The sequence below is a fragment of the Mercenaria mercenaria genome, chromosome 12, assembly GCF_021730395.1.
Source record: "Mercenaria mercenaria strain notata chromosome 12, MADL_Memer_1, whole genome shotgun sequence".
In the NCBI taxonomy this organism is placed as follows: domain Eukaryota; kingdom Metazoa; phylum Mollusca; class Bivalvia; order Venerida; family Veneridae; genus Mercenaria; species Mercenaria mercenaria.
The window spans coordinates 40,090,494-40,108,599 of NC_069372.1; the positions used below are offsets into that span (position 1 = coordinate 40,090,494).

The window sequence follows — 18,106 nt, forward strand, 5'->3', positions numbered from 1 at the left end:
TTTGGCAACCAAATTCTGCCACTGTGCGGGACATTCATATCCACATGATACTCTGAGGAAAATGTTTTCATTACCATGTCTTCCATCATGTATCCTATTTAACATTACGGCCTGAAAGTCTTCCAGACTATTAACAAATGGATACCTTGCAACCATTCTCCTCTTTAAAGCTCTCGCTACAGCTTCACTAGTCCAGGCGTTTGAATAAGCACCTGGCCTAGCGCACATAGGTGTAGCTTCATCAAGTGACGGAGAGCATAGCATAAGGTCTTTTGCTAAAGGCAGTTCTGTATAAAAATAGTATAGCGCCATTTCAATGCATAATTATTCGTACGATTTTTTAATTTTCATCCATGTAACCGAGAGATTTATAATCTGCATGTATTGAAGTTCTATCATATGTAATGTTTTCGTTTGCTGCGGGTAACAAAGTTTTCTCTCTATGTGCAACTGCACATAACAGTGACACACTAAACCCTACGACCTGAAACAAAAGAAAAATGCTTGTTACGCTAGGATACTCACGTGCATTTAAATAGCTACCTTTGTAAACATTTTGGTATAGTTGTTTCAAAGATATACATACAAAACTCCAACTTCATGGAATTGTATGAAATTTTGGTTAATTAAATTTCTATTTATACCGACATTGTGTGAAATTTGATCAGTGACATTTAAGATTTACTTGCACGAAGAATCATAACTTCATATAAATAATCAGCTTTATTGTCCTAAAATTACAATCACATCAGAAATTTCACAAACATTTAAGGCAGAATGCGCCTAAGTTGAAGTTAAAGGGTTCCGTTTCACCATCTTGTTTTATAAAAAGAGCATTTATTTTCATAAGAGGTCTTTATAATTGTGAAACCTGCGACTTCAGAACGAAATGGTTTAAATGCAGAATGTTTAGCATACGCAAATACGACAACTTTGCTTAAAATTCTGATCATGTTACTTTTGAAAATCTCTTTCTATATCAAAACATGGCTTGTATGAAGATTCTATTTACAAATTCATGAAGTTGTGAAACGTTCTTAAGGACACATTTAGGGGTCAATTAACATGTTTTGGACATTTTTTGTTTTCATTTTGATATAAATTCACCATACTTTCCTCTACCACATGCAAAAGAAAAAACATGAACTATCAAAAATAAAACCTCTATTCGATGAATTTCCAGAATTAACAGACGATATTTGAGATGTGTTTTTTCTGGCCATTTAGGGAAATTTTGTGATATGCTTTGGTAGCTTATGGGCCTGCCATACTGCACACAAAATTTTGGCTCTGTACTGATGAGAGAGTTGAATCTGTTTGAAGATAACAAAAGACTTTTATATATTTTGTTATCTTAAAAGAATCCTGATGCATAAAATGTTATTAAAACAGTACCATGGTATAGTTCAATCTTTCATCTTCATTTTGGTATACTACACATTATGTTTATTCTTCAGAAATGTTAAGAAAAATCATGTTAAAGCTGGTCACCCCTCGACCCCTAAGTGTGTCCGTAAAATAAATTATGACTTGATAATACATGTATTGACATATAGGGCAGATGGAAGATTCCATGCGTATATAGTTCGTTTTATATCATTACATGTATATTTATTTATTTTTTTTTTCACAAGGATTTTGGGTTTAACACATCGTACCATTTGTTACCATTGAGAGTGTTTAGGATTCATCGGGCAGCGACAGATTTTGAATAAAATGTTTTGTAACTCTAGTATACGCCGGAGTTAAAAAGTTTCTGGGTGCACAAATTACCAGTTGATATTTCCCAGTAATGTTTTTACTACTAAATGTTCTAAGGCAATGCCGCTAACACATGTACAGTTTTGCAACACATAATAAGTATAAAGTCACTTCGTCTATCCTATAGGGTCTGCCGACGAAGTTCATATTTTATGAACGTTGCCTAACGGACTGCCCTGTATTGAACCAATTCAGTTTTTTAAAAATATATATCGTGTAAAGTATGCATACATATGATGCGTCCTTTATCCAAGTGCAAACTATGTTTCTGCGTGGAAGTTATTTGATGTATCTATATTATTGTAATTCGATCCACATGTATATGGGTATTCCAAGAAGATGTTATCAACTAGACATTTTGCATCTTCAGCAGTTTCCAGGATTTAAACCAGAAGTCTGTGATTTTCAGAATTTTTGTTAGTGTCTGGTTATATTTGAAACTAGACATTTACTGGGATTAATTTTCATATCCCACATATCTTCCGGTTTTATCAGTTTATCAAGATCTTCTTGTAATATATAGTAGTATGCACATTGTTTTCATCTGTAAACAAACGAACCTGATATGTTATAGTTTTTGGCAAAAATATATAAGAAAGAGTAAAGGTCCAAGTAAGAACCCTACAGGACACCGGGCCCATTTCACGAAAAAACTTCAGTAATTACATAGTTAAGTCTTTTATTTTAAGATCGTGCTATTACAATAAGTTATTGTTATTTAATTTTATTTTAAGATTGTATTATTACTTGAGTTAATGTTATTTAATGTTGATTTTTTTTCTATAAAAGTATATTTATATCTGAATTATACTATTTGTTAGTAGAATTTGTCTGCAGTACTTATTTCAGTCACGCAAGTATGATATTTCTATTTAAGCACGATATAATGAACTTAAGTATTTGCTTAAGTATATTTTGTATTTCTATAATGGTGTTTTGATCCAGAATTGTGTTTTGATTTTAATCATTTCTGAAATAATCATAAACGATTCTGATATAGATGATTACGTAAACATTTCATGGACGGTAGTGGATCAATGGAAGCTGCCGTCCAAGATTTAGGATGAATTAGACCAAAAAGAACTAAAATGTCAAACCTCACCAAGTTTTTTTTTCTACATATATCTTTTAGATGCACGATAACCCAACTTTTTTCTTTCCATTTTGAAACATTTTTTGTGTGTCATTATTTAAAGCAGCAAATTATTTATTAACATCTTGAAATCCTTACAAAATTTAGTGGAATATTATATTTTTTTTTTATAAAGTACCCGCACTTTTTTATTATTATTATTTTCAGAAATGCTTTAATAGTCAGTGAAGAAAATGTCTATAAAATAAATTGAGTGTTTTTCTGCTTTGATTTTTATTAGAAACTATTGTTTTTAATTGTAGGGGAAAAAATCATCATACACCCATACAGTAAGGTAAAAAAAGACACAACCAACTTTTGGTCATTTCGTAAGTTTTTAGCCAAAATAAACGAAACGAACAACTTTGTCCCTTTTATCTATTTTCTATAGAAAAAAAAACACATGTCACCTCTATGCCATCGTATTGATTTTTTTATGGTTCATAAAATTTCCGTCAAATAAAGTTTGTAAAACGACACCGATTAGACGGGTACACAAATGTGAAAATTGTTTCACCAAACTGCAAGAAAATGTTGTAAACTCGACTGAAAAGTAACCCGGAAGTACTGAAAATGTCTGCAAGTAAACAGTAGTCCACGTATGTTTGCATTAAAAATGAAGATACTTGGTTTTACAAGCATTTTGTTTGGAATTGCTGCAGCCATTCCTCACGAGCGTTTTACAAGGAGCATAGATACCACATTCTACTACAATTATGATGCTTTGACATTGTTTTTGCGTAACATGACTGCGACATATCCGCAGATTTCAAAACTTCATTCCATTGGTAAAAGTGTTGAAAAAAGAGATTTGTGGGCAATACAAATAGGTGACAATATTGATACTGTAGAGCTAGGTGAACCTAAGTTTAAGTATGTTGGAAACATGCATGGAAATGAAGTTGTCAGTCGTCAGATTTTGATTTATCTAATACAGTATCTATTGGAGAATTACCAAAAAATTGACAGAGTTACTAAACTTGTTGATTCAGTTGATATATTTATTATGCCATCAATGAATCCAGATGGTTTTGAAAAAGCTAAAGAGGGAGAATGTGATGGTGTTCGTGGAAGATCAAATGCAAATAACAAAGATCTTAATAGGAATTTTCCAGATCAGTTTGATCGGAATACAGGTCACAGCAGACAACCAGAAACACAAGCACTTATCAACTGGATCGAGGGTACAAACTTTATACTTTCTGCCAATTTACACGGAGGAAGTGTTGTAGCATCATATCCCTGGGATGATTCACCATCACACAAAGCAACAGGTATATTTTGGTCATCATTTCAGAAACCTGTGTTCTTGAAAGTATATGAAAAAATTATGTTTCTAGAGATACACAAGTTCTGTATTCAGGGTTTTCGTAAGGATCAGTGTTCTGCCAAGATAAAAAATAGAAGGGACACATGTCCCCTTTGTAAGAAAAATGTGGGGGCATTTTCAAAATCTTGGGGACACCAATTTTTAACCATATGTTAATTTGTTAGTAAAATAATTCAGTAATATCATTGTAGTCCAACAATTGATACTTCTTAAATAAACTCATCTGAAATTTGGAGTCACTTTTCTTTTTGGCTTGATTCTAGTTTTCTGCATCTTGTGTGGTTTGATTTTGTGACGCATTCTCAGTTTTGGAGACAATTAGTTTGGAACTTTTGACAGATTTTAAGCAATCAAAGGACTCACTTCCAATTTTACCTGTTAACAACCTTGGATTTTGTTTGGTCTAAGGGGCTTTTAAGTTTCTTTGCTGGTGGATCAAAAAAGATGTTTTTGCGTGGAAACTTCTCTATTCGGAAGTTGAAGAAAAATAAATAATTTGTACGCAGTTCCTGTTGTCCTGTAAGCACATTTGCCCCTAGCATTTTTGTAATGCAACAACAGACACGTCTAGACCAATTTAAGCCAACATTCATGATTTTTACGCGAGATTCCCCGAGATATTGCGTCCTGGGCAAAACACTGAGGATTATGGATCTAGATTAAAAGACAAGTTTTTTTTTTTTTTTTTTTTTTAAAGCTTTTTCGTCTTCACAATAGATTTCATTATCGGCACTCCATCTATTTTCTTATGTTCCCATTTGAGGAAAGATGCTTTTATTTGTTGATGTGCCAACAGTGTCAGTAATAAAGCTGTGATGTCACCAGAAGTGCAGAACAAGTTAATTTTCATCAGTCATTCTTTTCTTTTGTTTTTATGCAGACTGTAAAATGCTGAAAACAGTAATTCTAAAGTGTATGTTGTAGGACTTCATAGATAATTTTTCATTTATTTGTAAACTAGTATATAATACTAGAGAAAAGAGTATGCAGGGCTCTCGCGACTGGGCGACTTGAGCGAAATAGGCGCTCTAGAACTTCAAACTTCGCTCAAATCTAACCTCAAAGCGAAATGCAAGTCGCCCGATTTTCTTTGATTTCCGCACTCTCTAATTACTGCTACCCAGACTGTTGACAATTTGCACCGTGTCATAATGAGTGTCGAATACACAAACACACGCCGGCAGCATAATTTAAGCTCCGCCTACCTCAGGTACTTGCGAGATTATGCCGAGAAGTGTGAAAGCGAATCAAATTATCCGATACACCAGAGTCTATTGTGTTAAGCCAATCAGCGCCGCGTTTACGTCTTTGACACTTCGCGTTAATTGTCAACATGTTCGAGTGCAAAAAAACACAATGTTTTATTAAAGAAACTGCTGATTAACTATGCGATTAATCGGAATATGGTTCACAATTATTTGTTATCTATAATAAAAGAACGACATGTAATGTATTAACTACGTTAAATTGACTCCCATCGATGAATTTATTTGAATATGTATTTCTAGATTACTGTACACATTTTACTTTCAGTTTTATATTTCGAGTGAGATACTGACATTCTTCGGTGAATGACTCGGTGCAAAGAGCTATAAAAAATAAATACACTTCTACTTCTTTGCTCGGTGTTAATAATAAACACTTCATACATGTACAAGATATAACCAAAATTCGGCGTGTTACATTTATAGCATCGGCTTGAATTTTGAAAACGACTTTTTTCAGAATTTTGTAAGAAAACGATAACCACTGTATGGGAAATGATCTAACTAAGAAAATGAACGGTCACATCAATGTTTTTTATCAAGAAACAAGAAAATTACAGCCACCTTTCGAATCACTCAACATCATTGCGGTAGAAAGTCTTCCCACTTCTCCCTAAAGTCTCCCCACTTCTCCCTAAAACAGCTTGAGGGAGAAGTGACTTCTCCCAAAAATTTGGACCTAGCTAGACCCCTGAGTATGTAACTATAATCAACTACCATTTATGCAAAAAAATGATATTCCAAAAGGCCAAAATGTGTGTACCGGTATAAATATAGCGTGTAACTTTGTTAAATTGCATCTTTAGCTTTCCTTCAGTTACATAATACAGCAATATAGAGCATTTGAATGTAAAAAAACCTTTGCACATTAACCTCTATAAAAAAGTTTTTATGTCATAATGAACAGCTTTATATATTTTTAACTTGTATTGTCCAGGCTAAAGTTTTGAAATTTATCATTCCAACATACGGGTTTTATTTATAGCCTCTTGTAATAGAATAAGGAAAAAAAATGAATTATGAACACTTAATTTTTAAGTTGTTTACTTTTGAAGGTGAATTTTGAATCACCAACATTAGCTGTTCATCCTCATGTTTCAGAAACATGTAGTCCTTTTTTATAAACTCAAAAGACAGAGACAATTGATAACAGGAAGGTGCCATTAGGCCATTTAAATTAATTGCTAGATTATTACCCAAACCATCATTAAAGTGAGGGAAGCGTGAGATTTTTATTTGTCATTTCTGGTAATTCTTAGTAACCAGTTATTTGTATGAAAAAAAGAACATACAGAAAAAAGATGGCATGAGCTATTGCTGAGGGGGATGAAAATCAAGTAATTAATCAATCATTGCTTAGTTATGCGTTTAATTTAGATTTGGTCCATGATATTTGAGACCTGTTTGTATCCCTTATGTTATGTTCGTTACAAGAACTGTGTTTACATCTTGCTGAACATGCTGGTAAATGAAAGTTTTTTATAGTTAAGACACATTCAGCATTCTTACATTGATAAACATATATTTATAGGAGTGTATAGTAAATCACCAGATGACGACATGTTCAAGCATTTAGCTCAGACTTACTCCAACAACCATCTCACCATGCATAAGACAGGGAGGAGATGTGGAGATCAATTTACAGGAGGAATAACAAATGGTGCTCACTGGTATGATGTTCCAGGTAAATACAGCCACTACTTTATTAACCTTTACCCTGCTAAATTTCTAGAATAGATTGGTCCATCATTCAATTTCGGCAGTACCACTTGTTTATCAAAGGGGTGTTTACTGAAAATTTACTGAATGAATAGCTAATAGTACACACCATGATCAGCCTGATCTTGGTCTGCAAGGGTCGCAAAGGCAAAATCATTTGCCGCCAGCAGCCTAAAAGTTAATGGACTATTTCATATAAATGCTACGTACATATTAATTTTATACAGGGCTTTATAAAACTGTTTGATGAATTTCAGTTTGCAATATTTTGCTATTATAGCTGCAAATGAATGTTAAAAGCAGTCAGCTGTGTCAAAAAAGTTCCAGAAAGCTACGAGAAAGTACTTGATTGCTGATTTTACTTTTAAGTGAAGTAACAAGGAAATTCTGCAATTTACCCAACAGATTTTATTTTCAAATGACCTCACTCCAACTTTACAAAATCAATGAAATAGTGATACTAATGAATATTCATAGATTATCTTGTAGATATATGATTCTATTGTAATTTTTTGAAAGGAAGCTTTCTCTGATGTAAGATTTGAAGTTATGCTTGTTTTTTTTTGTTTTTAGGCGGTATGCAAGACTATAATTATCTCCATAGTAACTGTTTTGAGATCACAGTAGAATTGTCATGTTGTAAATACCCACCACGGTCAGAACTGACGCAGGAATGGGAAAATAACAGAGAAGCTTTACTGTCTTACATTGAACAGGTAAGATACTCATGTTTAGTTTGACTGGGATCTTCTGTGTCAGACTTTTTTCACTTATGCCCCATTTTGGACTTCGTAATATAATTATACCTGGATCTTTTGGACTTGACTCATACGGTTTCCGTCCAGTTCAATGTCTTTGATTTTATTTTAACCCTAGATAACCTTAAAAGAATTTAGTATATTAAGACCAATTCTAACATGACCTGATTTATTTTCCATATTAAACAAAGAAGACTGAATCTGTGTTATTATGCAGTGCAGTCCTTTTTATACGCCCCTCTCTGAAAGAGTGGGCGTATTATGTGAACACCTGTGGCTGCATGCGGGCGGCGGTGGGCAGTCTGCGTCTAAAGCATACCAAAGTCGAAAGTTTTCATCCCAATCTTCACCAAACTTGCTGACAATGTTGGTGGGCATAATATCTCGGCCAAGTTCGATAACTAGCCAATTTGCCCCAGGCACTCTTGGATTATGGCCCTTGAATTACTCAAAAACTGCGAATTTAGCCTTGTCCGCGCTCGTAAAAATCTTCACCAAACTTGCTGACAATGTTTGTGGGCATAATATCTTGGCCAAGTATGATAACCACCCAAATCGCCACAGGCACTCTTGGATTATGCCCCTTGAATCAGGCTAAGTTCAATGACAGGCGTATTTTGTGACAATCTGGCACTTTTGTTTATAGTTGCAATTATTACATCAGATGTCATAATGGTGTGCTAAAAAAGAAAAGTATACAAAACGCACAAATATTTGGTGGATATCTTCAAGGATGTAGACAATAATTCCTGATATCAATGTTAAAATTGAAATAATGCACACAATGATTTTCACTTAAATTAAATTATTGATTGTCGTTTAGCTGCACATTTATCCCAATATTTGAGCGTCCTCATGATATAATTTCTTCGCATGTGAAATCCAATATTACGACGTAAACACACTTTAGGTGCTTTACATAGGACAAAGGAAGCCACACATGGTGCCATAATATGGACAAAACAATCCTTGGTTTGAAATTCATTTCCTTATATTTTAGATAAAAACTGGTGTCAGTGGGCAGATTGTAGACAAGGATACCAAAGAAGGAATCCCTAAAGCAGTCATAGCTGTAGATGGTATAAGACACAATATAACTGCTGATGACCATGGTTATTTCTGGAGGCTGCTTGTAGGAGGAAATTATAAACTGAAGGTTCATGCTAATGGGTATGTGTCTTTCTTTTCAGTCGTTAGAACTAAAATATCTGGTTTACAGATTGCGGGTTACTGTGAAATCATTAATATTCGTGGGGGACTAATTTTCGTGGATTTCGTGGTTGAGTTAATCCACGAAATTTAATCCCAACGAACAAGTAAAATTCCCATTTATTTTATGTTCAAAATTTGAAATCCACGAATTCATATCCCCACGAAATTGCCATTTTGACCAAAACCACGAAATTTCATGCCAACAAAATTAAATGATTTTACAGTAATTAATCACAGTGCACTGACGTCCTTTAATTTAGTTTCAGTATTAAAAATGTTCTTATGGCAGCAAATGACAAATTGCCCCTTCCAATAGCAGACTTTTATTTCTGGGCAATAGTCTTGTAGTAAGAATTAAACCATGCTTAGGCCCATTGAGTAAGCAGCAGAATTTATCTCTAGCACTGATGCTTAATTTGATAGACTTAGGACTTGTTTTGTTTTACAGATATACAGAGTTTGAAAGTATGAGTCTCACAGTACCGGACAATGATGGAATTGAAGTCAAGTTTGAGATGACGAAAAGATCAGCTAAGCCAGAATCAAGGTACCGGTACCTTGATATTAAGTTAACTTTTTTTTCTCAAAACTTGTTAAGAGTGGCAAATTGTTTGTTTGATTAAGGAATTAGTTAACATCTTGTTACAAAACACATTTGCCTGTTTACAGTGTGCAGGGTCAGATTCAGTCGTTTGACCTCTGGTGGAGGGGATGGGGTGAGGGGGTGTCACACATTTGATGGGAATTGGTATGAATCAGCTGTATAGTTATAGCTTCAGCTACTGTAAAAGCAGATATTTTCGCGAGGGTTTAATTTTCATTATATTCGCGAGGCCTTACATCTCGCGAAAATTACTCCTTGGTAACTATTAACCATTAGCATAATTCAGATTCAAGTAGGATACAAATCTTACAATTTCGCGAATATTAAACCTAGCAAACATAGCCAAAATTTCAAAATCGCGAAATTTTGACCTAGCGAAAATATGTGCTTTAACAGTACCGTTAAGGAAACTTGGACTTAAAATATGTCTGTTTGAATCCAAGAGTTCATTTTATTAAGAGAATGCTGGTTCAGGACAATGAAGTAAATTTGTCAGCTTTTGGCAGACTCAAAATCTTCTGTAAAATGTTGTGTTTTCAGAAAATTGCAGTACTGAGATCTCGTAAAAGTCTGTTAATTAAGACTGAATGTTTGATTTAAATTGAGAATTTTTCTGAAACAAACCCAAAGACTTTTAATCAGTTTTCAGATATTGGCTAATTTTTAACACCAAAAAATTTATTAATCATCAACTTCCGCATTTATTGAACTCCGACATTGTGTAGTTGATTGTAATACATGTAGTTGATGTTTCTCTTTCTTGAAGCCATCAATCGTCCTTTATCTTCTATAGTGAAGTTTACATGTGATATCAGTTTTTATCAGGGATTAATGTTGACAAGAGTATAAAATGCTTTTAACAGTCTTTATCTCAAATCATTCTTGTTTTATGAATGTAGTCCAAATTTGGTAAATTGTTTAGACTGTTTTCTGTTATAAGTGAAGACATGCACGTAGTAAGAGAAATATGTTATCTTTAGGCCTTTATCACAATGAAACCATTTTACCAGTTTAAAGCTTTGCTAAGTAATTAAAATGATTTTATGTGTTTGAAAGCAAATATTTTAATTTTAGCCTTATTGCATATAGAAATTGAACATTTATTGTATGTTTTATGTTGAAATGTGTAATCAAAATTTTGAAAATGTTTCCAAAAATAAGAGATATTTGTATTTAAAAATCCAAACAGATAAAACCCCTTGTTATCAGCAATTGATATAAAAAAAAAGAAAGACAGTATGATACTTTTAAAGTTGTCACAAAAGTAGTGATTGAAAGTTGTTAAATTTTATTTCTTATATGACTGCTTGAAGGAAAGGAAGTAGTTTACTTCGGTAAATACTTGTACACAATCTAGCACAGCTGGTAAATGGTAGAACTAAATGATCCAGAGGAAATTATCAGTTGTCACAAATTTATAAGATTTCTTACTCTTCAGTCCAATAATATATACAGATGAAACTTGGTATCTTGAACTTGATCTCAAAATTCTGTCCATCTCAAGGAAATTTTAAATTCATATCTCGAAAACATGCAAAAGGTATCATTTTTATGTTGAATTTTGGTAAATGCGAAGTAAAACTCCTAGTCCCTTTGAATTTGAGATACAGAGTTTCTACGTGTATATGGATTGATGCATACTTTATCTGTCTGTTTATGGAGAAGTTACTTGTCATATATTTTTGAGCAGTAATTAATGATTTACTTTGACCAGGTATTATGTAACTCAGCCATGTGAAATAATAGCAGGTTTGTGTTGATACATCTGATAATAAAAGGTTATTAAATATGTTGCATTTCACACGGTTAAGTTGATATGGTAGATAAAATTCACATTAATTTGTACAGTATCAGCAGTTTTAAAAACAGGAAGCCACCATATTCATATCAATGAATAAGTCTTGGGAGTTTTAAACATATATTAAAATGCTGATCTGATAGGTCCCTTGCTGCTCCCATTCATTTTTATATGCCCTTGAAATGGTACATATTGTGGGAACACCAGCCGCTGGTGCCCAGGATTAGATTGACAGTGTCTGCTCTCGAACTTGAGCAGATCATATCCAGTGTTTACAAATGTTTGTCACAATGTTTATGGGCATAATATCTCAGCTAAGTTCAATAACCAGCAAGATACTCAAAGTCAGTCTTGAGTTACGGCGCTTGAATGACTTAAAATTGCGAAAATTGGAAGTTTCCACATCTCAGTTAACTTATCTTTTCTTTTCCAATGTTCGCCAAACTGAATAAGAATGTTTATGGACACATTAGCTTTGCTAATACAGATAACCAGCCTGATGATTTTTGTCACTCTGGAGTTATGGCCCTTTAATTAGCTGAAACAGAAAAAATTGTCTACTCACTGAGTAGAATAGTTTTTTTAAAAAGTACAAGTAATTTGCTTTGATTGGCATATTTTTTGACAGTTTGCCACTGTGGTTGCATGCTTATATTTTGAATATTAACATTTTTGTTTTAAGAAGAAAAAAAATTACATTCTTTGTCATTTGGTTTACTTTTTTAGCTCACCTGTCACAAAGTGACAAGGTGGGCTATTGTGACTGCTTGATGTCCGTCGTGCGTCGTCCGTCAACAATTTCTAAAAAAATCTTCCTCTTGAAAACCAATTGGGCAGAATTACACCAAACTCATAGGAATGATCCTTGGGTGGCCCCTTTTCAAAATTGTTCAAAGAATTGAATTCCATGCAGAACTCTGGTTGCTATGGCAACCGAAAGGAAAAACTTTAAAAATCTTCTTCTCAAAAACCAGAAGCCCTAGAGTTTAGTTATTTGGTGTGAAGCATTGCCTAGTGGACCTCTACCAAATTTGTTCAAATTGACCCTGCCCCAGGGGTCACTTGATTTTACATAGGAAAATCTTAAAAAATCTGCTTCTCAAAAACCAGAAGCCTAGAGCTTAGATATTTGACATGTAGCATTGCCTAGTGGACCTCAACTAAAGTTATTCAAGTAATGACCTCGGGGTCAAACTTGACCCCACCACAGGGGTCACTTGATTTAAGATAGGAAAATCTTCAAAATTTTTTCAAAAATAAACCAGAAGGCCTAGAGCTTAGATATTTGACCTGTAGCATTGCCTAGTAGACATCTACAAAAATTTTCAAATAATGAACCCCGGGGTCAAAATTGACCCCGCCCCAGGGGTCACTTGATTTTACATAGGAAAATCTTCAAAAATTTTCTGAAAATAAACCAGAAGGCCTAGAGCTTAGATATTTGACATGTAGCATTGCCTAGTGGACCTCTACAAAATTTGTTCAAATCATGACCCCCCGGGGTCAAAATTGACCCCGCCCCAGGGGTCACTTGATTTTACATAGTAAAATCTTCAAAAAATTTCTAAAAATAAACCAGAAGGTCTAGAGCTTAGATATTGGACATGTAGCATTGCCTAGTGGACCTCTACAAAATTTGTTCAAATCATGAACCCAGGGGTCACTTGATTTTACATAGGAAAATCTTCAAAAAATTTCTAAAAATAAACCAGAAAGCCTAGATCTTAGATATTTGACATGTAGCTTTGCCTAATAGACTTCTACAAAATTTATTCAAATCATGACCCCCAGGTTCAAATTGACCCTGACCCATGGGGTTACTTGATTGTAGATAGAAAAATCTTCAAAATTTTCTAAAAATAAACCAGAAGGCCTAGATCTTAGATATTTGACATGTAGCGTTGCCTAGTGGACCTCTACCAAAATTTGTTCAAATCTTGACCCCCAGGGTCAAATTGACCCAGCCCCAGGGGTCACTTGATTGTACATAGGGAAATCTTCATATATTTGCTAAAAATAAACCAGAAGGCCTAGATCTTAGATATTTGATATGTAACATTGCCTAGTAGACTTCTACAAACTTTGTTCAAATCATGACCCCCGGGGTAAAATTGGGCGCCCCAGGGGTTACTTGATTGTACATCGGAAAATCTTCCAAAAAATTTCTAAAAATCATCATTTTGACATTTGAAACATGGCTCATATTATTCAGGTGAGCGATCCAGGGTCATCTTGACCCTCTTGTCTTTTTATGCCAGAGGCATATGTTTTGAAATGTCGGATGTCAGTTGTCATGTGAATTTGTGTCCACCTATCTTTGTCTTCGATGGATGGTTTTCAATATTTGAATGTGTACCACAGTAAGACGAGTTCGCGCGCAGACCAGGTCGTAGCAAGGTCAACACATTAGACATTAAGGATGTGCTTGATGCGTTTCGTCTATCTTGTCATCGATGGATGTTTCAATACTTGATAATGGTACACAGAGATGACTGTCACGCAGCCTGTCGTAGTCAGTCAGGTCACACTAAGACTTAGGTAGTGCATTGATGGTGTCCGGACCATTCTGAGTGGAGATTCAACTTGGAATTGTACCCAGTAGATACGTTCGCGCCAGACCGGCCGTAGCTCAAACAGTCACTACGTAATAGTCATGTGGGTGTGTCGCCTATCTTCATCATGAGGTTCAATACTTGCAGATTGTACCATAACAGTCGCCGCAAGACATGTCGTAGCTCAGTCAAGGTCACTTAGACATAAGATTCATTATGGGTGCGTCCATATTTTCTGTGGATGGATTAATAACTGCAGATGTGTCACAGTAATATTCGAGCAAGCCAGTCGAGTCAAAGTCATCAAAGAATAAATCTATGTTGTTATTGAACGGGCATATTGTCATATGCAGGATTTAAAATACTAGCATGAAGTGTGACACAGTAAGACGACGTGTGTGGAGCACACTCTCCAGCACATCTCACCCCCCCTCCACCTATATGTCTGCCATCCATGTGCCAGCATAAGTGATGAAGGTTGACTTCAAACTTGCTATATGTAATGGCTGACGGGTAGAGCAATAACTGGGCGAGTCGATTGGTTACAAATTCTGATCGTGGATATATTGCGGATAATCGTAAAGATAACTTAAACAGAAGTGTGAGACAAGCGATGACGATGTAGATCAAAGGTAATGTCATAATTGAGCTCAAAGGTAAAATCTGACATCATATTTCATGTCTGGAGCATAACTTACAAACCATTCAAGACATTGACTTCAAATTTGGCATATAGGCAGATGGTAGTGGCATGATGTGCAGAGTGCATACCCAGGATGGGTAGGTCAGAGGTCAAAGTCACAAATTGAACTCAATGTCAAATATGTCCTTGATGTTTTGTGTCCAGAGCATAACTTAAAAATGATTAAAGGTATTGACTTCAAACTTGCCAATTTTATTTCAGTATAATATCCTTTCTCCACTGCTACTGAAAAAATCTGCCTGACCACACCCTCCGCCAGTGCCACATAACATCCACCCACCCCCACACTTCCCTCCACATATACATACCCCAAAAAAAGTTTTCTGTAAATGTTTGTTCTTCTTGCTCTTATCTTAAATTTAGGACATATATTGTCCTGCTTTGTGAAGCTGTTGTAACAACTGAAATCAGTCTGGGCAGGATTCTATACCATTACTTTAATAGTTCTCAAAGCTTCAAGAACTTTAATACATATTTCAGTTTTGTTAAATGGACTAATGGTGGGCAGGCAGGCGGCGTCCAAAGCATGTCCGCTCTCTTAGTCGAACAGTTTTCATCCGATCTTCATCAAACTTGCTGACAATGTTTATGGGCATAATATCTTGGCCGAGTTCAGTGACCACGCAAATCGCCCCAGGCATTCTTGGATTATGGCCCTTGAATTACTTGAAAAACTGCCAATTTAGCCTTGTCCGCTCTCTAAGTCTAACAGGTTTCATCTAATCTTCACCAAACTTGCTGACAATGTTTGTGGGCATAATATCTCGGGCCCAGGCACTCTTGGATGATGGCCCTTGAATTAGACCAAGTTCGATGTCGGGCGTATTTTGTGACAGTTTGGCAATCTTGTTGAAAATTAAAATTACAGGTTTTAATATTTCCTTAGTGTTGATCAGTATTACTTAATGCTATAATTTCATTGGATGGCATAATTTAATTATCTTTAAATTACTGGCTTATATTTAATTTACAACCATTTCAGCAAATGCCTGAATTTATTATGTTATATTCAACCATTTATAGTAAGAAAGTGCTATTTGTTTGTGCATGAATTAATTCTAATGAATGTTTTGTGATTCTCTAAGAAAACAATTTTTCCGCAAAATTACAGAGAAACAACAGTTTTTACCCTTCATGCTGGAATGTTGATTCGTCCTTGCGACCGTTAGATCATGATCAGCTGCACAGCCCTGCAGTTGATCTGATTGCACATAAGCAGTATCCTTTGGTAGCAACCCTTCTAAAAGTTATAGTACTGTCCAATTGGAAGTGACTGACCCTTATAATTTAGCAGGGAGATCATGGCCTGTGGTTTTTCTCCATGGCTTAATGATTGAAACTCATTATAAAAAAATACCATTAGTGGTGTTAACTTAAAATAGATTGGTTGATATGCATTCGTTATTGCATGTAAACCTATTGATTTTTGGTTCACACACGGTGAAGGAATACACTTTGGATAGCTGTCAGTAGGTAAACAGTTAAGATCTGCTCAAGAGAGGCACCATTATCCAGCCAACGGTTTAAGCTTCATAGTAGCAGGATTGAATCGCTGTTAGAGAGTTATGCTGATGTACCACCATTTCAAATTGTATTATCGGGTGCATCATGAAGGGAGGACACTATGGGTGTTAGAAATAAGTGATAACCCAGGCATTCACGAACCAGGTAATAAACTCAACCTTAAGGGCCGATGTCAGTTAGAACCTATCGGTCGATTATATAAAGTTAATTAAATCTGTTAATTTTAACTGAAGAGATAGTCTACCATATGTGCCTTGAGAAGCTATTGTAGTAAATGTCTCAACTTTCTGGTATGTAATTTGAAGAACCAAATTTAGATTCCCAGTATGTTATAACTGACAGTTAAGTTCATTGGTTATGCAAACAGACTGTAACTATAGGAATTTTGAATAGGTGTAGTAAATTACAATCATTACCTAGCTTCCAGGTCGTATCTTTAAGATATAACTACTAATTTCTTCGTAGTATGTAACCTATTTCTGTTGAATTTCTTAAAACCTATAAATCACGCATTTATTTCAATAATTCTCAGTCAGTGGTAAATGTGTGAGTGCATCTAGTTCTAAGCCTTAGAAATGTTTTATGACCCTGTCATTTTTAGCCGCACTATTCAAAGAATGTCAGTATTACTCACTGGCGTCGGCGTCGGCTCACACTTGGTTAAGTTTTTGCATGCAAGTACATAAGCTAACATTAAAGCATATAGCTTGAATACTTATTCTTTTCTAGGTCAATTACCAACCTCACTGGTCAAGTCCATACCTGAACTGTATTTTGGGCATATGCCCTTTTGACTTAGAAAATGGTTAAGTTTACAGCAATTTACATCTCAAAACTTATTGCAGAAATAATTGAAACTCACATGTGTCTATCAGTGGTTATAAACTAGTTAATAGCCAGTCCATACTCTGGATTCATTTGGCTAATTATGCCCCTTTTTGGACTTAGAAATTGGTTAAAGTTTGGTGCAAGTAATACAGCTATTACAAAAGGCATATAGTGTTGAAACTATTTTCTTTTGTCTAATCAATTAACTACCTCATGGTCAAGTCCATAACTCTGACAGTGTTTTTGGTCAATTTTGCCCCTTTGACTATGAAATTCTTGGTAAGATTTTGCTTGGCAAGTACATACGTTATTTACAAAAGCATTATAGTTTAAACTGAATTTTTTAGCTCGACTTTCAATAAGTCTAAGTTTACAACCTGGCGTCGGGTCGGGTCGCGTCGGCACACTAGTTACAATTTTGCATGAAGTACATACAGCTATCATTTAAGGCATATATGCTTGAATATTATTTTGCTTTTCTGGTCAATTACCACTCACTGGTCAGTTCCATAACTCTAACATGTATTTGAGCAATTATGCCCTTTGGACTAGAAATTGTTAAAGTTTATGCAAGTACTATCTCCAAAACTATGCAGATATTCGAATTGAATCACATGGTCTTCGGGTCATATAAAAGTTGTAGCACAGTCCATAACTCTGACCTTCTTTTGCATTATGCCCCTTGGACTTAGATAATTTGTAAATTTTGCTGCAATTACCATAGCTATTACTAAAAGATATAAAATTTGAATTATTTTTCTTTTTCTAATCAATTCCTACTCATGGTCAAGCATAATTGAATGTATTTTGCAAATTAGCCCCTTTTGACTTAGAAAATTATCTGGTTTAAAGTTTATGGTGCAAGTAACAATACAAGCTATTACAGAAGCTTGAAATTTGACTTTTTTTTCTTTTCGAGA

General features: G+C 34.8%; 1 protein-coding gene across 1 annotated transcript in view; it reads left to right on the forward strand.

Annotated features, from left to right (window-relative positions):
• The first annotated feature begins 3,431 nt into the window (after positions 1-3,431).
• LOC123533958 (carboxypeptidase D-like) overlaps positions 3,432-18,106 on the forward strand; it is a 58,683-nt gene continuing 44,008 nt past the window's right edge. The window contains exons 1-3 of the mRNA XM_053519807.1: positions 3,432-4,167; positions 7,020-7,172; positions 7,781-7,923. Of these exons, the coding sequence (XP_053375782.1) occupies positions 3,495-4,167; positions 7,020-7,172; positions 7,781-7,923 (969 nt within the window). The 5' untranslated portion in view covers positions 3,432-3,494. The remainder of the gene's footprint in view (positions 4,168-7,019; positions 7,173-7,780; positions 7,924-18,106) is intronic.